Raw genomic sequence first — 22017 nt, 5'->3', positions numbered from 1 at the left:
ACAGGCAAAATGAAGGCTGTATCAGACAGAAGGAGGGCAGCTTGGGAAGCAGTATTGATACCCAAGGACAGATCAGTCCAGATTATAAGGGAACATAGTCAACCCCGCAGAGGGAATGCTAACAGAGGGTGAGGCACACGAGTGTCAGTTAGTAATCGAAGAAGAGGTCAGAGGAACCGTATCAGAATCGCCCCTTGAAAATCCCCAAAACACCTTTTATGTAGACGGATCGCGCCGATATATAAATGGGGAGCCACACACGGTTGGGCAGTAATATCCGAGAACGGAGAAACAGTCGCAAAGGGAGGGCTTGAAGGAGGAACCTCAGCACAGGTAGCAGAACCAGTGGCTCTCACGGAAGCATTGAAATTGGCAAAGGGAAAACGAGTAAATATATACACAGATAGTGGGTATGTGTTTGGGGTAGTACATGATTATATGATAGCGTGGAATAGCAGAGGATATGTAACCTCCGGAGGACAAATACAGCATGAGGAGGTAGTGAGAGACCTAGTAGAAGCGGTAAAAGGAGTAGAAGAGGTAGCAGTGATTAAAATAAAGGCACACCGCAAGATAGTGAGCGAGCAACAAAAAGGAAATATGCTAGCTGATCAGGCAGCAAGAGCAGCAGGTAGAATAACAGCAGAGGAAGTGAACATTAAAAGAATCCAAGAGGAGACCGAAATGGAGGAGCAGGAGCAGTGAACAAAGAGAGGCGCAGCCAAAGGTAGAGATGGGATATGGAAAAAGGATCACAGGGTGACCAGACTGACACCATATGAACTCAGGACTAGACGAGCAACGTGTCTGCCGGAAGGAACAGCATCTGGTAGCGAGGGACTAGGACCCTTAAAAGATAAAATTAGGAAATGCGTACAAACAGTGGATAATCAATTGAAGGAGCTCAAACAAGAAGTTAAAGAATAACAAGACATCAGAGATAAAAATACACAAAAGCAGGGGGCCTCGGAGCCCCTACTCAAGGTGGGCGAGCAGGTATTTGTTAAAATATTGACAGAGAGATCGGGATTCTCACCTAGATGGACCGGACCATTTGAGGTTATCATGACCAGCGATACGTGCGCATGTATAGATATGAGGGGAAAGGGTAGATGGAAACAATGGACCCAATTAAAACGGTACAACAATAACCCATCTGATCTTAAATCCCACAGGAAAAATGGAATAAACACTGGAGATAAACTAACCTCGGATGACGACCAGGCTTCTGCTTAATTTACAGGGAAACTTCACCATGAAGGTGGGATTACTGCTGGGACATGAAATAAGCAAAGGGACATCCCACATTACACGACAAGTACATGATGAAGAAGCCCCATGTTTTAATGGAACAATCACATTCGGAGTCTCATCCACGGCTCCCAATACACAGAAAGAAGAGACAAGCGAACCGAGGATGCTACAATGTCCAGATATGAAACCTGGACCCATGAATGGACTAGTATTATTTACCGAGGGAGAACAACTGTATGATAACGTGAGACACAAAATTGTACTGGTGCTAATGAACTTAACCATATTACAATGGCCAGGATATTGTGAAAGGTTTACTAAAACTAGAGAATTGTATGGATATATGATGAAGAATGTAATTAACCAAGCTGCTGATGTGACAGGGGCTACTAATTATAGGGGACATGCTGCATTCCACCAAAGGATTAAGAGGAGCTTAGGAACTGATATACTCACGGGAATAAACACGGGGACATCATTCATTAATGCCCATGATATACAAGGAGTCCAAAGTAGTGTGGAACGACTACAAAGGGTAATACAGCAGATTTTAGAGAAGGAAACTGGTTTGGTTTGACAAGGATCAGAGTTGGGAGGACATACGATAAGGAAATTACTCGAGGGAATCAAGGTTATAGAGGACCATGCTAGCATTATCAGCAAACTAAACCATAGAGATGAGGCACAGGCAAAAGACGGGGTAGGGAGAGGCTTGTGTCATGCCTATGGCCAATGGATCACCGGACAGTTAAAACATAATCTGGCACAGATACATCGAGGCGAGGTACCAGACTGGATTAACAGCACACAGCTCTATGGCCTGAGCCAGAATCCAGGCCCTCTGAGTGCTTGTACCCTCAAAGGGATGACCAGAGTATATCCAGTGATACAAAAATGTAAAGTAGAAGTGCAGCAATGATAGGCATGGTGCTCCTGATACCAGTGGTGGGACTAGACATGACTCCATACCCACAGTACCAGGTAACAAACATAGGCATCGTGAGGGGTGAGACATACCTCGAATACTATCCAATTGATACCTATGCCATCAGAAACAATGGTACTATGAGAGGGGTCTCCCTAAACGGATGCCACGGGAAGGGCACGCTTACGATATGCCCACATCCGGTAGGAGAAGGCCCTAAGGGTGAGTGCGGCTATAATAAGACAGAGGGATGTGTGTTGGAATTATCACATGTTGATCACCATCACACCCGCTCGGGATATAGAGGCGAAGGGGAGTATTGTACAGCCACCACAGAGACTGAGTACCAATATAGTAACCTTGTATGTGCAATCACAATGCCTAACTTTTGCTTTACGCCAAAGATCCCTGTGACAATTGGACACACCAGATTGGTGTATGTACATTCAAGGGAGGAGATAAAACTAAATGTGCCAGATAGTCTAAAGGACGAGTTGGTTAATTATGAAGATCCGGTAGGGGCCCCAATACCCCGCCTGCAAGAGGATCTGCAAGAAATGAAAGAGGATTTAAGTAAGATGGTGAAACAATACATAGTGTTGCAAAGGAATCTTGGGGAATTAGAAAGGGACATAGAGGTAGAGCTACAGGACGTCTCGTGGTATGAGAAGCTGTGGGATTGGGGAGTGAATGTCAACATACACCCATGGATCCGCATCATTTCTCATATATTAGTGATAGTACAGTTAGTCATGGCTATAGGATGGGGAATAGCAGCATGCACCGCTTGTAAAAAGAAACGGACCAAACAAAGAGCTAAAGCGAGTCGGAAAACACAAGTTTGCTCTAAACATGATGGGTATGCAGGGCCTCCCGAACCAGCGCCTGATCACCGCATGGGGCAGGAGGCACAGCGATGCTTATACATGTGGTTTAACTTGGGCAAGGGCTAAGTACCAAAAGAGGGACTTGCAGTGGGGAAAGAGTTAAACTGACAGCGCTGGCAGTTTCACTGAATGGTGTAATAAAGACAATAATCTAATGGGCCTTTTGCAGTAGTAAGCTTTTTCTAAGTTGATAACATGGTCGGATGTGGAAACCATAAGAGACCTAAGAGGATGTAAGTTCTGTTCTGGCAGGAAAGTAAAACAATGAAAGAGGCCAAGAGAGGCAGGAAAGGAGGACAATGAGTCAGAAGTTCAATGTTGATGAGACCCATCTGGCATAAACAAAGGTCAGAGGTGCAACAACAGCTTGTGGGATAACGGCCAATAATAAAGGCGGTGCTTTAATGTAACGCGGCAGAGGCAACCAATCAGTGAAGATGCATACGGGCCAAGGTCCAATCAGGTGGCAGGAATGAAGTTTGACGTGTGTTGTAATGTATAAAAATGCAGTGTTTGCTGTACCAATTTGGAAAGGTCTGGCTAAGACAGAGCAGACTGTTTCCCCACCGGTACAATAAAGACAACTTGACTATCGATCTAAAACCTTGTGTCGAGTGTTGGTTTAAAATACTCCACAATAGTGTAGTCACAGACAAATTATTCTAAAGAGCTTTTAAAAGCTACAAGATACGGGACTGAAGACGTTCCTCAAATGGAGGGGGGACAAATCCCAGGGACATGATGGTTTCTATCCGAGGATTCTGAGGGAAGCCAGGGGAAGGAATAACGGAGGGTCCCCGAGTATAAATTGGCTGGTGCCTCTCCCTACATTACAACAGCGACAGCAATTCAAAATCAATGAATTGGCCGTGAAGCCCTTTGGGCATCCTGGGGTCGTGAAGGGCGGCGAATAAATGCACCCTCGCCTCTGAGTCAGAGGTCATGGGTTCAAGTCCCACTCCAGAGACTTGAGAGCAAAAATCCAGGCTGACAGTCCAGTGCAGTGCTGAGGGACTGCTGCACTGTCGGAGGTGCCGTCTTTCAGATCAGACGTTAAACCGAGGCCTCGTCTGCTCTCGCGGGTGGACGTAAATGATCCCAGGGCACTATTTCGAAGAAGATTAGGGGAATTATCCCCCGTGTCCTGGCCAATAGCTATCCCTCAATCAACATCACAAAAATAACAGATTATCTAGTCATTATCACATTGCATAGAAACATAGAAAAATAGGAGCAGGAGTAGGCCATTCGGCCCTTCGAGCCTGCTCCGCCATTCAGTATGATCATGGCCGATCATCTATCTCAATACCATATTCCCGCCCTCTCCCCATACCCCTTGATGCCTTTTGTGTCTAGAAATCTATCTATCTCCTTCTGTGGTAGAGAATTCCACAGGTTCACCACACTCTGAGTGAAGAAATTTCTCCTCATCTCAGTCCTAAATGTCCTAAATATCCTGAGACTGTGACCCCTCGTTCTAGACCCCCAGCCAGGGGAAACATCCTCCAGTCTGTCTGCCCTGTCAGAATTTTATACGTTTCAATGAGATCCCCTCTCATTCTTCTAAACTCTAGTCGACCCAATCTCTCCTCATACGAGAGTCCTGCCATCCCAAGAATCAGTCAGGTGAACCTTCGCTGCACTCCCTCTATGGCAAGTACATCCTTTCTTAGGTAAGGAGACCAAAACTGCACACAGTACTCCAGGTGTGGTCTCACCAAGGCCCAGTGTAGCTGTAGTAAGACATCCTTGCTCCTGTACTCAAATCCTCTTGCAATGAAGGCCAACATACCATTTGCCTTCCTAACTGCTTGCTGCACCTGCATGTTTGCTTTCAGTGACTGGTGTACAAGTACGCCCAGGTCCCTTTGTACATCAACATTTCCCAATCCATCACCATTTAAATAATACTCTGCCTTTCTGTTTTTTCTACCGAAGTGGATAACTTCACATTTATCCACGTTATACTGCATCTGCCATGTATTTGCCCACTCACTCAACTTGTCTAAATCGCCTTGAAGCCTCTTTGCATCCTCCTCACAACTCACAATCCCACCTAGTTTCGTGTCATCAGCAAACTTGGAAATATTACATTTGGTTCCCTCATCCAAATCATTGATATATATTGTGAATAGCTGGGGCCCAAGCACTGATCCCTGCGGTACCCCACTAGTCACCGCCTGCCACCCCGAAAAAGACCCATTTATTCCTACTCTCTGTTTCCTGTCTGTTAACCAATTTTCAATCCATGCCAGTATATTACCCCCAATCCCATGAGCTTTAATTTTGCACACTAACCTCTTATGTGGGACTTTAATCAAAGGCCTTCTGAAAATCCAAATACACCACATCCACTGGTTCTCCCTAATCTATTCTACCAGTTACATCCTCAAAAAACTCCAGTAGGTTTCTCAAACATGATTTCCCTTTCATAAATCCAGGTCGACTCTGTCTAATCCCGTTGATATTTTCTAAGTGTCCTGTTATCACATCCTTTATAATCGAGTCCAGTATTTTCCCTACTACTGATGTTAGGCTAATAGCGGGGTTACATTTGCCACCCTCCAATCTGCAGGAACTGTTCCATAATCTATAGAATTTTTGAATTGCTCTTTGTGGGATGTTGCTGAGTGCAAATTGACTGCCGGTTTTCCTACATTACAACAGTGACTCCACTTCATTGGCTGTAAAGCACTTTGGGACGTCCGATGGTCGTGAAAGGCACTATATAAATGCAAGTCTTCCTTTTCTTTCTTTACGTTCTTTGTTGCTCTTTTTCACTCCATTTTGACCCAGACTGTCTAGCAATGGAGGGGTTATCATAGAATCACAGAAATTTAGGGCACAGAAGGAGGCCACTCGGCCCATCGTGCCTGAGCCAGCCGAAAAACAGCTTTCCAGCCTAATCTCACTTTCCAGCTCTTGGTCCGTAGCCCTGCAGGTGACAGCACTTCATGTACATATCCAAGTACTTTTCAACTGAGATGAGGGTTTCTGCCTCTACCACCCTTTCAGGCAGAAAGTTCCAGACCCCGACCACACTCTGAGTGAAAAAAGTTCTCCTCACCTCTGAGGAAGTGTACTTATATATTACAAAATGGCTTCACAAGGTACAGAATAGAAAATACAAAATGGCTTCCATAGATTAGTAATTGCTAGTTCTGCTGAAAAAGCAGAACTCTCCAAATTAACAGATGACCTCGTCTGTTAATTAGAACAAAGATCTTCAGAGGTACATACTGTAAGCCTCCCTATCTCTTTCACATAGCTAGATGAAGAGAGTCCTTGAGTCATGAATAAACCAGGATAGGGAGTCAAGGAAGAACAGAACTTATAGATTAGATAACCCTATCTATAGGCATTCCTTTTTGTTCCAGCCCTTTTTATCCTTGATTACAGTTTTACTAACACTATATTTTTCTTGTTACTAATTATGATCTCAGACTTCGATCATGTGATTCTGAAGGCTTGCTTTAACTATAAATATGTTACCTTTTGCCTATGATCTTAGAAGTGGTCAGCGTAGCCGTCTACATGTCCGCTTCCCTTGTATACAAGAAATAATAAAGTCTTCCTTTGACGATACTTTGTGTTTAAAGAGTCTTACTCGGGAGTCGAGACTTCGACACCTCCCCTGTAATCCTTCTACCAATTACTTTAAATCTATGGCCCCTGGTTATTGAGCTCGCTGCTAAGGAAAATAGGTCCTTCCTACCCACTCTATCCAGGCCCCTCATAATTTTATACACTTCAATCAAATCTCCCTCAGTCTCCTCTGTTCCAAAGAGCAGTTAGTAACAGAGATTGGAGAAGTTTGGGGCTTTGTATTGCACTGAAGCAGCGAAGGATGAGGGCCAGCCTGATGGAGGTCCGCAAGACCATGAGGGTTATTGATCAAAGGCAAATGACAGATTCCTCTCCGGGCACCTCAAAGTCCGCATGCGCCGCTCTTGTTGGGGTGTAGAACGCGCATGCTCAGGGGCCCAGAGTCCCAGGACCAGCTGCTCGTGCGCATGCTCAGGGGTAGCAGAGTCCCAGGACCAGCTGCTAGTGGGCATGCTCAGGGGGCAGAGTCCCAGGACCAGCTGCTAGTGCGCATGCTCAGGGGTAGCAGAGTCCCAGGACCAGCTGCTAGTGGGCATGCTCAGTCGCAGAGTCCCAGAACCAGCTGCTCGTGCGCATGCTCAGGGGCAGAGTCCTAGAACCAGCTGCTAGAACGCATGCTCAGGGGCAGCAGAGTCCCAGGACCAGCTGCTAGTGGGCATGCTCGGGGGGCAGTGGAGTCCCAGAACCAGCTGCTAGTGGGCATGCTCAGGGGCAGAGTCCCAGACCAGTTGCTAGTGCGCATGCTCAGGGGCAGCAGAGTCCCAGAACCAGCTGCGAGTTGTACAGGGCCTTGGTGAGACCACATCTTCAGTGTTGTGTGCAGTTTTGGTCGCCTTATCTGAGGAAGGATGTTCTTGCCATGGAAGGAGTTCAGCGAAGATCCACCAGGCTGATACCTGGGACGGCAGGAATGACGTATGAGGAGAGATTGGGTCAATTGTGCTTGTACTCACTGGAGTTTAGAAGAATGAGAGGGGATCTCATTGAAACTTATAAAATTCTGACAGGACTGGACAGACTAGATGCAGGAAGAATGTTCCCAATGGCCGGGGAGTCCAGAACCAGGGGTCACAGTCTAAGGATAAGGGGTAAGCCATTTAGGACAGAAATGAGGAGGAATTTCTTCACCCAGAGAGTGGTGAACCTGTGGAAATCTCTACCACAGAAGGCAGTAGAGGCCAATACATTAAATATATTCAAGAAGGAGTTGGATATATTTCTCAAGGCTAAAGGGATCAAGGGGTATGGGGAGAAAGCAGGGACCGGGTACTGAATTTGGATGATCAGCCATGATCGCATTGAATGGCGGAGCAGGCTTGAGGGGCCGAATGGCCTACTCCTGCTCCTATCTTCTATGTTTCTATGTTATGTTTCTAGTGGGCATGCTCAGGGGGCAGCAGATTCCCAGGACCAGCTGCTAGTGGGCATGCGCAGGGGAAGCAGAGTCCCAGGACCAGCTGCTAGTGGGCATGCTCAGGGGCAGAGTCCCAGGACCAGCTGCTAGTGCTCATGCTCAGGGGAAGCAGAGTCCCAGGACCAGCTGCTAGTGGGCATGCTCAGGGGCAGAGCCCCAGGACCAGCTGCTAGTGGGCATGCTCAGGGGTAGCTGAGTCCCAGGACCAGCTGCTAGTGGGCATGCTCAGGGCAGCAGAGTCCCAGGACCAGCTGCTAGTGGGCATGCTCAGGGGGCAGAGTCCCAGAACCAGCTGCTAGTGGGCATGCTCCGGTGCCCAGAACCAGCTGCTAGTGGGCATGCTCAGGGGCAGAGTCCCAGGACCAGCTCCTAGTGCGCATGCTCAGGGGCCCAGAGTCCCAGGACCAGCTGCTAGTGCGCATGCTCAGGGGCAGCAGAGTCCCAGGACCAGCTGCTAGTTGGCATGCTCAGGGGCAGCAGACTCCCAGGACCAGCTGCTAGTGGGCATGCTCAGGGGCAGCGGAGTCCAAGGACCAGCTGCTAGCGGGCATGCTCAGGACCAGCGGAGTCCCAGGGCCAGCTGCTAGTGGGCATGCTCAGGGGCAGCAGCGTCCCAGGACCAGCTGCTAGTGGGCATGCTCAGTGGCAGAGCCCAGGACCAGCTGCTAGTGCACATGCTCAGGGGACCCAGAGTCCCAGGACCAGCTGCTAGTGCGCATGCTCAGGGGGCCCAGACTCCCAGGACCAGCTGCTAGTGGGCATGCTCAGGGGGCAGAGTTCCAGGACCAGCTGCTAGTGGGCATGCTCAGGGGCAGCAGAGTTCCAGGACCAGCTGCTAGTGGGCATGCTCAGAGGGGGCAGAGTCCCAGGACCAGCTGCTAGTGCGCATGCTCAGGGGCTGCAGAGTCCCAGAACCAGCTGCTAGTGCGCATGCTCAAGGGCAGAGTCCCAGGATCAGCTGCTAGTGCGCATGCTCGGGGGCGACACTCTGGGTAATGGTCATTGAAGAGTCGGAATTACTGGCGGAAAGCGAGTTTTTTCAGCTAGACGGACGAGCGGAGAGGGACGGGGAAATAAATGACGGTAAACACAAATCTGGGCGTCCGAGGGTCCTTGGAATCGAACGGAGCCGATTCAGCCTCGCGGAGCGGGTCAGACTTCCTCAGCGACACGTAACCGGGCCCGCGGCCTCAGTGACGTCATCGCCCAATGGACACGTGACCCGGGCCCCTGCCTGATTGACGGGAGCTTTCGACCAATAGGGGGCGAACGGGGCGGGGCTGGAGGAGCGAGATTGCGACGGGTCCTTCAATCAATCAGGGAGCCCGCGGGGCGGGACTACCGCCGGCTGACGGTCTGATCCGCAGGGCAGCGAATTTCTCCAGTCCCTTGTTCAGGGCCCGGGGCCAGGGGAGACTGTGGGCCTTTATTCCCCTTATTGGACACAAGGCTCTTTGTCTCACAACACACTGGCTCAGGTTTCAATAGAGACTTTTTAAATTCATCAATAAAAGCAGATAAACCCCGTGCTTCTGTAGAACAGACTTTTTAATATTTGGGAGTATAAATACAAGTTTTTTTCCCTCTGAGGAATTTATTATCAGTTTCAGGAAACAACAACAACCACTTGTATTTATAAAGCGCCTTTAATGTAGTAAAACATCCCAAGGCTCTTCACAGGATTGTTATAAAACAAAATTTGACACTGAGCCACATAAGAAGATATTCGGGCAGATGACCAAAAGCTTGGTCAAAGAAGTAGGTTTTAAGGAGCATCTTAAAGGAGAGGTAGAGAGATGGAGAGGTTTAGGGAAGGAATTCCAGAGCTCAGGGCCCAGGCAGCTGAAGGCACAGCCGCCAATGGTGGAGCGATTAAAATCGGGGATGCCCAAGAGGCCGGAATTAGAGGAGCGCAGATATCTTGGAAGGTTGTAGGGGCTGGAAGAGATTACAGAGATAGGAAGGGGCGAGGCCACGGAGGGATTTGAAAACAAGGATGAGAATTTTAAGGATGAGACACTTGAGGAAAAGCAGGGAGCGGGGGAGGGTCAAGCCCTTATGGTACAGGGTCGCTAATTCTGTTCTGCTAGTTACTGGGACAGACTGTATCTCCCCCTCTCCTCCACACAGGGATTTGTGGTAGGTAAAGGGACAGTGATTCTTCTTGTTCTGTGAGATTGTAATTAAAGGGTCACTACTCTGAGATGGCTGCGAACTTGTCGTGCCGCCAGCCTTTCTAAAACATCTTCCTTTTTTTGAAGATCTGTGTGAACTCGCTGGTGACCCAGCAGGTTGGATGAACTCTGAAACCTCTTTGCACAGTCAGAACATTTAAAGGGTCTCTCATCAGTTCTGGGGCAGGAAGGACCTGGTTAACAGTGATCACAATATCATTAGGTTTAACGTAGTTATGGAAAGGGACAAAGAAAAATCAATGGTGAAAATACCCAGCTGGAAGAGAGCCAATTTCAGTGATTTGAGAAGGGATCGAGCACAGGTGGACTGGAAACAAAGATTGTCCAGGAAAACAGTGAATGACCAATGGCAGGCCTTCAAGGCTGAGATAGTTCGGGTACAAACCAAACATATTCCCATAAGGAGGGAAGATGGGCCATCCAAAGCTAGAGCTCCCTGGATGAGAAAGGATATCAAGATTAAAATAAAACAGAAAAAGGTTTATGACAAATGTCAGGTACAGAATACAGTCAAAAACCAGGCAGAATATAAAGAGTGCGGGGTAAATGAAATAGGATATAGGAAGGGCAAAGAGAGAATATGAGAAAAGATTAGGGGGTAACATAAAAGAGAACCCAAAAATCTTCTATAAACATATGAAAAGTAAAAGGATAGTTAAAGGAATGGTGGGGCCGATTAGGGACCAAATAGGAGCTCATCATACGGAGACAGAGGGCGTGGCTGAAGTACTGAATGAGTACTTAGCATCTGTCTTCACAAAAGGAAGAGGATGAAGTTAATGTCGCAGTAGAGGAGGGGGAGTAGAGAAATTGGATAAAAATGGATAGAAAGGAGGTGCTAAATAGGTTGTCATCACTCAAAGTTAACAAGGCACCCGGTCCAGATGGGATGCATCCTAGATTGCTGAGGGAAGCTAGGGTGGAGATAGCAGAAGCTCCGACCACAATCTTTCAATCTCCCTCAGATATATATGGGTGTGGTGCCAGAGGACTGGAGGATTGCAAATGTTACACCCTGTTTAAAAAAGGGGAGAGATAAACCTGGTAACTACAGGCCAATCAGTCTAATGTCAGTGGTGGGTGAACGACTAGAGACCATTGTCAAGGACAAAATTAATTCTCACTTGGAGAAGCATGGGTTAATAAGGGGCAGCCAGTATGGATTTGTTAAAGGTAAATCGTGTCTGACTAACCTGATTGAGTTCTTTGATGAAGTAACAGAGGGTTGATGAAGGTAGTGCAGCAGATGTTGTATACATGGACTTTCAAAAGGCATTTGATAAAGTACCACACAAGAGACTCACTCGGAAAATAGAAGCACAGGGAATTAAAGGGCTGATGGTAATTTGGGTATAATTGGCTAAGGGAGAGGAGACAGTGAGCAGTGCTGAGGGATGTTTTTCTGACTGGAGGGAAGTATGCAGTGGGTTCCCCCAGGGGTCGGGATTAGGACCATTGCTTTTCTTGTTATATATAACTGACCTGGACTTGGGTATAGGTGTAAAATTTCAAAGTTTACGGATGATACAAAACTTGGCAACGTAGTAAATAGTGAGCATAGTAGTAGCAGACTTCAGAAGGACAGAGACAGACTGTGAAATGAGCAGACACAAGGCAGATGAAATTAAATGAGGATAAGTGTGAAGTGATGCACTTTGGGAGAAACAACAGGGAGAGGCCGTATAATCTAAATGGGACTATTTTGAGGGGGTGCAAGAGCAGAGGGACCTGGGGGTCCATATTCACAAATCTTTGAAAGTGCCGCGGCAAGTTGGTGAGGCGGTTCAGAAAGCGTATGGGATACTTGGCTTTGTAAATAGGGCCATTGAATACAAAAACAAGGAAGTTACACTAAACCTTTACAAATCACTAGTTAGGAACATAGGACAGGAGGAGGCCATTCAGCCCCTCGAGCCTGTTCCGCCATTCAATGAGATCATGGCTGATCTGCGACCTAACTCCATACACCCGCCTTTGGCCCATATCCCTTAATACCTTTGGGTAACAAAAACCTATCAATCTCAGATTTAAAATTAACAATTGATCTCGCATCAATTGCCGTTTGTGGAAGAGAGTTCCAAACTTCTACCACCCTTTGTGTGTAGAAGTGTTTCCTAATTTCACTCCTGAAAGGTCTGACTCTAATTTTTAGACTGTGCCCCCAGTCCTAGAATCCCCAACCAGCGGAAATAGTTTCTCTCTATCTACCCTATCTGTTCCCCTTAATATCCTGAAAACTTCGATCAGATCACACCTTAACCTTCTAAATTCCAGGGAATACAACCCTAATTTGTGTAATCTCTCCTCGTAACTTAACCCTTGAAGTCCGGGTATCATTCTGGTAAACCTACGCTGCACTCCCTCCAAGGCCAATATATCCTTCCTAAGGTGTGGTGCCCAGAACTGCTCACAGTACTCCAGGTGTGGTCTAACCAGGGTTTTGTACAGCTGCAGGGTTTTGGCCTCAGCTGGAGTCTTGTGTACAGTTCTGGGCACCACACTTTAGGAAGGATGTCAAGGCCTTGGAGAGGGTACAGAGGAGGTTGACCAGGATGGTACCATGGATGAGGGTCTTCAGTTATGTGGAGAGATTGGAGAAGCTGGGATTGTTCCCCTTAGAGCAGAGAAGGTTAAGAGGAGACCTAATAGAGGTATTCAAAATGATGAGGGGTTTTGATCGAGCAAGTAGGGAGAAACTGTTCACTCTGGCAAGTGGGTCGGTAACCAAAGGTCACAGATTTAAAATAGTTGCTCAAAGAACGAGAGGAAAATGAGGAGAATTGTTTTCACACAGAGGGTTGTTAAGATCTGGAACGCACCATCTGAAAGGATGCAGGAATCAGGTTCCACAGGAACTTTCAAACGGTAATTGGACATGTACTTGAAGAGGACTACTTTGCAGAGTTCTGGTGATAAAGCTGGGGTTTGGGACTAAATTGGACAGCTCTTTCAAAGAGCCGGCACAGACACGATGGGCCGAATCACCTCCTTCTGTGCTGTTAGATTCGAGGATCAGTGTGAACATGCTGGTGTCCCTTAAGGCTCTTCAAACTTTTAAAGCTGTTCCCACAGTCAGAACATTTAAAGGGTCTCTCATCAGTGTGAACAAGCTGGTGATGCTTCAGTTCCCTGGTGCTTTTAAAGCTCTTCCCACAGTCAGAACATTTAAATGGTCTCTCATCAGTGTGAACAAGCTGGTGTCGCTTTAGATCCCTGGAGCTTTTAAAGATCTTTTCACAGTCAGAACATTTAAATGGTCTCTCATCAGTGTGAACAAGCTGGTGTCCCTTCAGTTCCCTGGCGCTTTTAAAGCTCTTCCCACAGTTAGGACACTGAAATGGTCTCTCATCAGTGTGAACAAGCTGGTGTCGCATCAGATCCCCGGGGCTTTTAAAGCTCTTCTCACAGTCAGAACAGTTAAACGGTCTCTCAACAGTGTGAACTCGCTGGTGTACCAGCAGGGTGGATGACTGAGTGAATTCCTTCCCACACACGGAGCAGGTGAATGGTCTCTCTCTAGTGTGAACTCGCTGATGTGCCAGCAGGTTGGATGAATCAGTGAATCTCTTCCCACACACGGAGCAGGTGAACGGCCTCTCCCCAGTGTGTAGGTGTTGGTGTCTCTTCAGCTCCCGGGAGCTTTTAAATCTCTTCCCACAGTCAGAACATTTAAAGGGTCTCTCGTCAGTGTGAACTCGCTGGTGTGTCTGCAGGCTGGATGATTCAGTGAATCCCTTCCCACATTCAGAGCAGATGAACGGCCTCTCCCCAGTGTGAACTCGCTGGTGTTGCTTGACCTCCCGGGGGCTTTTAAAACTCTTCCCACACTCAGAACATTTAAAGGGTCTCTCGTTAGTGTGAACAAGCTGGTGCCCCTTCAGCTCCCCGAAGCTTTTAAAGCTCTTACCACAGTCGGGACAGTTGAATGGCCTCTCATCAGTGTGAACAAGCTGGTGTTGCTTCAGATCCCCGGAGCTTTTAAAGCTCTTCCCACAGTTAGGACAGTTAAACGGCCTCTCATCAGTGTGAACAAGCTGGTGCCCCTTCAGCTCCCCGGAGCTTTTAAAGCTCTTCCCACAGTCAGGACAGTTAAACGGCCTCTCATCAGTGTGAACAAGCCGGTGCCCCTTCAGATCCCCGGAGCTTTTAAAGCTCTTATCACAGTTAGTACACAGAAATGGTCTCTCATCAGTGTGAGCTCGCTGGTGTTCCTTCAGTTCCCGGGGGCTTTTAAAGCTCTTTCCACAGTTAGGACACTGAAATGGTCTCTCATCAGTGTGAGCTCGCTGGTGTTCCTTCAGGTACTGGGGGCTTTTAAAGCTCTTCCCACAGTTAGGACACTGAAATGGTCTCTCATCAGTGTGAACTCGCTGGTGTCCCTTCAGATGCCCGAGGCTTTTAAAGCTCTTCCCACAGTCAGGACACTGAAATGGTCTCTCATCAGTGTGAGCTCGCTGGTGTTCCTTCAGATCCCCAGGGCTTTTAAAGCTCTTCCCACAGTTAGGACACTGAAATGGTCTCTCATCAGTGTGAACAAGCTGGTGTCGCTTCAGCTTCCCGAGGCTTTTAAAGCTCTTCCCACAGTTAGGACACTGAAACGGTCTCTCCCCAGTGTGAACTCGCTGGTGTTGCTTCAGATGGCCGAGGCTTTTAAAGCTCTTCCGACAGTCAGACCACTGAAATGGTCTCTCCCCAGTGTGAACTCGCTGGTGTGTTTGCAGGTGGGATGAACAAACAAATCCCTTTCCACACACGGAGCAGGTGAAAGGACTATCCCTGGTGTGACTGCGCCGTTGAACTTCCAATGCAGACGGGGAACTGAATCCCTTCCCGCCGTCCCCACCTTTACCCGGTTTCTCCCCGGTGTGACGGTGCATGTGTCTCGCCAGGTCAGGCGATCGGCTGAATCCGTGTCCACACACCGAACACGTGTGCAGTTTTTCATCGCTGCGATCGCTGCTTTCTCCTTCCATGTGCAAAGGCCGATGATATTCAGGTCCGGATGAGTCGAGCGACTCTGTCAGATCTTGACGTGATGTTTGGTCTGAGCTTCCCGCCTGTAACTGCTCCACTTCTATAACCCTGTAAACTGAGATCAGAAAAGGATTAGAGGCAAACTGTTGTTTAATTTTCCTCTTTCCGAACCCAGGGGCAGTGAAGCTGATTTTCAGGTTCCAGCTGCTGCACAGGTTGGTTGAAAGGATCAGCAGTAATGGCGGCTGTAATACCCACAAGCCCCCGGCGCTGCAGAAAGCGCTCTGTTGACTCTGAGTCCCGCGCATGTGCTCATGGCCCCCGCGCTCTCCCTCCTGCTCCACAATCGCCCGTCCCAATCGGTCCGCAACGCACATGCTCAGCGCACAAAACCCCGCGGTTGGAACACCGGGCGCGCATGCGGAGCCGCAACATCTGGTACGTGTGCACAGCTCAGGTGGGGGCGAGTTGGTGTTTCACCTCAGCCACCAGGGAGGTGCACATGCGCAGGACGACCCAACATTCCTCCTGTCAGCAATCACTCCCTCGTTTCTTTAATATAAACAGAAAATGCTGGAAATACTCAGCAGGTCAGGCAGCATCTGTGGAGAGAGAAACAGAGTTAACGTTTCAGGTCAATGACCTTTCGTCAGGACTGCTTGTTCTTTAGTGTCAGCCAGTGACTCAGTGGGTAGCACTCTCGCCTCTGAGTCAGAAAGTTGTGGGTTCAAGTTCCACTCCAGAAACTTGAACATAGAAATCTAGGCTGACACGCCAGTGCAGTGCTGAGGGAGTGCTGCATTGTCGGAGGTGCCGTCTTTCGGATGAGACATTAAACTGAGGCCCTGTCTGCTCTCTCAGGTGGATGTAAAAGATCCCATGACACTATTTCGAGAAAGATAGGCTTGCATTTATACAGTGCTTTCATGACCAGCAGACGTCTTGAAGTGCTTTACAACCAACGAGGTACTTTTGGAGTGTAGTCACTGTTATAATGTGGGAAAGAGCAGGGGAGTTATCCCCGGTGTCCTAGCCAATGTGTATCCCTCAATTAACATAACAAAAAGATAGATTATCTGGTCGTTATCACATTGCTGTTTGTGGGAGCTTGCTGTGCGATTATAGACTTCCGCGTTTCCTACATTACAACAGTGACTACATTTCAAAAGTACTTCATTGACTGTAAAGCGCTTTGGGACGTCCGGTGGTGGTGAAAGACGCTATATAAATGCAAATCTTTCTTTCTTCACTGGCCTCACAAGCGACCTCTTCTGGCTGTTGGTTGATTGACAGCCGAGAGTCCGCGCATGCGTACGCGGGACGGCGGTTTGGGCCGAGTCCGGCACAGCGACCCCTCCCGGTCACCAAGGGTAATAACCGCGCATGCCCAGAGGAGACCAACCCCCCTCCCCCACTCGGAGCTGCGCCTGCGCATTCGGATCCTGTCGGACGGAGTCGGCGCGGGGCATTCCGGGAAAGGTCTTGGCGTCGGTTACAGAGTCGCGATCGGTGACGCAAAGTGAGTTTTCTCCGCTCCGATTGGGTGGAGAATCGCGCGGGATGGGGGGGGAGGGGTGGATCGGGAGAGAATAAAAAGAAATAGAAAAACCTGAGAGTCCGCGAGGCTCCGGACCGAGCTGCCTCATTTGGACTGAGCACGTGATCTCCTCGTGGACACGTGACCCGGGCCCACGGCCTGATTGACGGGTACCTCCAAACAATAGGGAGCGAGCGGGGCGGGGCTGGAGGAGCGAGCCGGCGGGTCCTCCAACCAATCGGGGAGCCCGAGGGGCGGGACTAGCGCCGGCTGATTGTCTGATCCGCAGGGCAGCGAGTTTCTCCAGTCCCTTGTTCAGGGCCCGGGGCCGGGGGAGGCTGTGGGCCTTTATTCCCCTTATTGGACACAAGGCTCTTTGTCTCACAACACACTGGCTCAGGTTTTAATACAGACTTTTTAAATTCAATAAAAGTAGATAAACCCCGTGCTTCTGTGGCACAAACTTTCTAATATTTTATAGAATCATAGAATGGTTACAGCACAGAAGGTGGCCATTCGGCCCGTCGAGCCCGTGCCGGCTCTCTGCAAGGCCACTTCAGCGAGTCCCACTCCCCGCCCTTTCCCCGTAACCCTGCAAATTTCTTTACTTCAGATACTTATCCAATTCCCTTTTGAAAGCTGTGATTGAATCTGCCTCCACCACCCTTTCAGGCAGTGCATTCCAGATCCTAACCACTCGCTGCATAAAAAAGTTTTTCCTCATGTCGCCTTTGGTTCTTCTGCCAATCCCCTTAAATCTGTCCTCTGGTTCTCGACCCTTCCGCCAATGGGAACAGTTTCTCTCTATCTACTCTGTCCAGAACCCTCATGATTTTGAACACCTCCATCAAATCTCCTCCTTCTACGAGCTGGAGGTTGCGGTTTTGGGAGTTTTTGTCAAAGTTGTTGTCGAGCTGCAGATGTATAAAGTCTCCCTCCTTTGACCCCTCCCACTCCCACCTCTCTCCTCCCATAGAGGCCAGAGTCGTGTGTAGGCCCAGACCAGGTGGCAGGTTCCCTTCCCTGAAGGACATCAGTGAACCAGTTGGGATTTTACGACAATCCGGCAGCTTTCATGGTCAATTTTTTCTGGTGCCGACCCCACAAATGACCAGATTCAGTTGAGCTCAATTTCACAACCTGCCTTTGTGTTTTTGTGTGTTCTCTCTCACGCTCCCTTTTTCCTGTTTTAAATTCATTTTACAGGGTATTAGAAGGCGAGGATTTGAAGACGGGAAACTCAAACAAAACATCACATCAAGATCTGACAGAGTCACTTGATTCATTGGGACCTGAATATCATCAGATTTGAGCATGGAAGCAAAAAGCACCATTCACAGCGGGGAGAAACCGTACACGTGTTCTCAATGTGGACGAGGATTCAGCCGATCATCTGGCCTGTTGAGACACAAGCGCAGTCACACCGGGGAGAAACCGTGTAAATGTGGAGACTGTGGGAAGGGATTCAGTTACCCGTTTGAGCTGGAAATTCATCGACGCAGTCACACCGGGGAGACACTGTTCACCTGCCCCGAGTGTGGGAAGGGATGCACTCATTCCTCTGCCCTGCTGAAACACCGGCGAGTTCACACTGACAAGAGACCTTTTAAATGCCCGGACTGTGCAAAGTGCTATAAAAGTTCCAGGGAACTGACGTGTCATCAACGTGTTCACACTGACGAGAGACCGTTCAGGTGCTCTCACTGTGGGACTGGGTTCAGGCGAACATCTGACCTCACTGTACACCAGCGCACTCACACTGGGGAGAGGCCGTTCACCTGCTCTGTGTATGGGAAGGGATTCATTCAGTCATCCCAGCTTACTAAACACCAGCTTGTTCACACTGATGAGAGACCTTTTAAATGTTCTGACTGCGAGAACTGCTTTAAAAGCCAAAAGGATCTGCTGACACACCAGCGAGTTCACACTGGGGAGAGGCCGTTCACCTGCTCCATGTGTGGGAAGAGATTCACTGATTCATCCAACCTGCTGAGACACCAGCGAGTTCACATGTGACTGCAGAGGTTGGATTCTGCTGTTATTGCTGCTGTTAATCACATCAAAGACTGAACCGTGTTGATTCTGACAGTTGAGGTTTGTTTCTGCTGATGTTAATAACCCCTATAACTGGGCTGGAATTTAATATTCTGGAGACGTTAAACTGAGGCCCCGTCTGCGCTCTCAGGTGGATTTAAAATATCCCATGGCACTATTTCGAAGAAGAGCAGGGGAGTTGTCCCCGGTGTCCTGGTCAATATTTATCCTTCAATCAACATAACAAAAAAAATAAGATTACCTGGTCATTATCATGGTGCTGTTTGCGGGAGCTTGTTGTATGCAAATTGGCTGCCACATTACAACAGTGACTCCACTTCAAAAGTACTTCATTGCCTGTAAGTGCTTTGAGATGTTGTAGATTTTCTTCTTTCCCACCTGAGTGTTTAGCATCACCTGGCTGGAGCTCAGAAAGGACAATCTGGGGGAGGATCGTACGGTGGGAACAGAACTTCAGCCTGGACACAGTCCTTCAAGGCCACACTGAGAGGGGCAAACGGCACTTTGGTCTTTCTTGTCTCTCTTCACTGACAGCAAAGTCCCCATGTGAGTTAATCTCGAGGCCTGTAAGAAATGTGTCCCAGCCACTCTCTGCCATGGTTCAGAGCTCCTAGGCACGGAACAGAAGGCCCCTTTACAACTGTGTTCAGAGTCAGGAAGAACAACGGTGAATGCTGGAAACGTGCTGTCAAATCAGAGATTGGTGTAAAACTGCGATCTGCTCCTGACTGAAAGTGACACGGCAGGTTTAAGTTTCTAGTCTAAAAATCACAGGTAATTATTCCACGAAGATTTAACATGATTGTGTGACAGTCCTGAGTCTACTATTTTAAGGCAGGCATTAACCCATTTAATATAAACCCATTTAAAATAAATTGGTTAAAGCCTACATTAAAATAGCAGACGGAGGAGTTCACAGGAGCCTGTTAACTGCTGGTACAATTATACAACAGACATTTGATCTCCAGATAAAGAAGGACCTGCAGCGTGTTTCCAGGAATTCCCTGTTTTATTGATGTGTGTGTTAGACACCAGGATAACTAAAAATACATGACCGGAACATCCACGGGGGTGCGATCCCGACAGTTACTCTGGGATCACTCCCGCTGTGGAACTCCACCACTGACCCTGCTGAAGGTTGTAGGCTCAGGGAGTGGGGCCTCCAGGAGTGGACGGTAAGAAAGCTGGGTTTTATTAGAAGATCAGATTTAATATGAAATAGATTCATAAAAGTAAAGTCTTCCTAGTTTTCTGTACATGTATGTTTAATATGAGTAAACTTTGTATTAAAGACCCGTGTCTGGTGAACTATTAGCTTGTAATCACCTCAGACAGAACAGGCTCCAATTATCCCTTTTAAGCTGAAACAGACCTCGTGTGGACAGAACCAGCAGAGCTGAGAACTCTGCCTGTGTGGACTGAGCGGAACCGTGAAGGCCATTTGTTTCTTGAAATGTCCCAGTAAAAGCAAACTCTGACATTGTTCTGACTCGCAGATTCCTCGTAGCTCCAATGAACAGGAAGCGGTTACTCAATGAACCGTAAACAGCCATCCAATGGAATGCTTTGTTTGATAAATGTCTTTCAGCTCAGTGGTTTGATTGGCCGAGGTAACCAGGGTCACATGGGCTGTACCTGATTGGGCTTTAAATACAGGAACAGTTTGCAGCTCAGGTCAGAGAGCACCCCGGGAAGAAGAAAGCTGATGGCTACAGCCAAGGTGGAACATCCTTCGGGCTGTCCCTGGAGTGGGAGCACGCGGTGTCCGCCGGGACGCTGGAGGCCTTCCGTGACCGGTGGGCACCGGAGGGACTGGAGTCAATTGTCAACATCAGCAACAGTATTCGGATCTGATTTAATTATAATTGGGAGTTGATTGTTTGTGCCCCTTTAAACAGGGGCTCTCTCGGTAATGTGACATCGATTGATGACAATGTCATTCTAATTGACCTTTTAAAAGAGTCGAACATCCTTTCGTGCCTCTCAGGCTTGGCAATGATCAAAGTCTGAGTTCATGGACACAGCTTGTTAGATTATGAGTCTTACTATATAACTATAATATTGTAAATATTACAATAAATATTCCTTTGTAGAATCTCCCATGTAAATTTTTTGCACTGATTTAGTAAAGGAGTTGTATTACTGTGGAATGTACATATTAAAATAAAGCCTGTGCTCAGGGGGATTAAGGTGTGTGGAGTGTTTCATTGGAGATCTCGAACTCAACTAGGAATAGCGTAAAAGCTCATAAGGATTGTAAACAACTTCAGTCTGACATACACTGGATATTGGTGTCAGTGACTGTGGGGTTGGTTTATATCAGACAGGAGGAGATTGGTGTCAGTGACTGTGGGGCTGGTTTATATCAGACAGGAGGAGATTGGTGTCAATGACTGTGGGGCTGGATAATATCAGACAGGAGGAGATTGGTGTCTCTGACTGTGGCGTTGGTTTATATCAGACAGGAGGAGATTGGTGTCAGTGACTGTGGGGCTGGTTTATATCAGACAGGAGGAGATTGGTGTCAGTGACTGTGGGGCTGGTTTATATCAGACAGGAGGAGATTGGTGTCAGTGACTGTGGGGCTGGTTTATATCAGACAGGAGGAGATTGGTGTCAGCGACTGGGGTTGGTTTTTATCAGACAGGAGGAGATTGGTGTCAGTGACTGGGGTTGGTTTATATCAGACAGGAGGAGATTGGTGTCACTGACTGTGGGGTTGGTTTGTATCAGATGGGAGGAGATTGGTGTCAGTGACTGTGGGGTTGGTTTTTATCAGACAGGAGGAGATTGGTGTCAGTGACTGTGGGGCTGGTTTATATCAGACAGGAGGAGATTGGTGTCAGTGACTGTGGGGCTGGTTTATATCAGACAGGAGGAGATTGGTGTCAGTGACTGTGGGGTTGGTTTATATCAGACAGGAGATTGGTGTCACTGACTGTGGGGCTGGTTTATATCAGACAGGAGGAGATTGGTGTCAGTGACTGGTTGGTTTATATCAGACAGGAGGAGATTGGTGTCAGTGACTGTGGGGTTGGTTTATTTCAGACAGGAGGGGGTTGGTGTCAGTTACTGTGGGGTTGGTTTATATCAGACAGGAGGAGATTGGTGTCAGTGACTGTGGGCTGGTTTATATCAGACAGGAGGAGATTGGTGTCAGTGACTGTGGG

General features: G+C 48.1%; 1 protein-coding gene and 1 pseudogene across 1 annotated transcript; one reads left to right on the top strand and one right to left on the bottom strand.

The window, feature by feature from the left end:
- Positions 1-15475, bottom strand: part of LOC147118673 (uncharacterized) — a 55779-nt pseudogene extending 40304 nt beyond the window's left edge.
- Positions 15476-16684: 1209 nt separating this feature from the next.
- LOC147118672 (uncharacterized) lies at positions 16685-21032 on the top strand. Its single transcript, XM_085984535.1, has 2 exons — positions 16685-16774; positions 17999-21032. The coding sequence occupies exon 2, from the start codon at positions 18107-18109 to the stop codon at positions 18806-18808; it is 702 nt and encodes a 233-aa protein (XP_085840661.1). The 5' UTR covers positions 16685-16774; positions 17999-18106; the 3' UTR covers positions 18809-21032.
- The last annotated feature ends 985 nt before the right edge of the window (positions 21033-22017 follow it).

The sequence above is a fragment of the Somniosus microcephalus genome, chromosome 4, assembly GCF_052327205.1.
Source record: "Somniosus microcephalus isolate GS21.2 chromosome 4, FLI_Smic_1.0, whole genome shotgun sequence".
NCBI lineage: Eukaryota > Metazoa > Chordata > Chondrichthyes > Squaliformes > Somniosidae > Somniosus > Somniosus microcephalus.
The sequence above is the reverse complement of the archived record's forward strand: the minus strand, read 5'-3'. Positions and strand labels throughout refer to the sequence as shown.

Bases quoted from the DNA above. Each gene is read 5' to 3' on its own strand.
- LOC147118672 (XM_085984535.1), top strand. From the start codon at position 18,107: ATGGAAGCAAAAAGCACCATTCACAGCGGGGAGAAACCGTACACGTGT.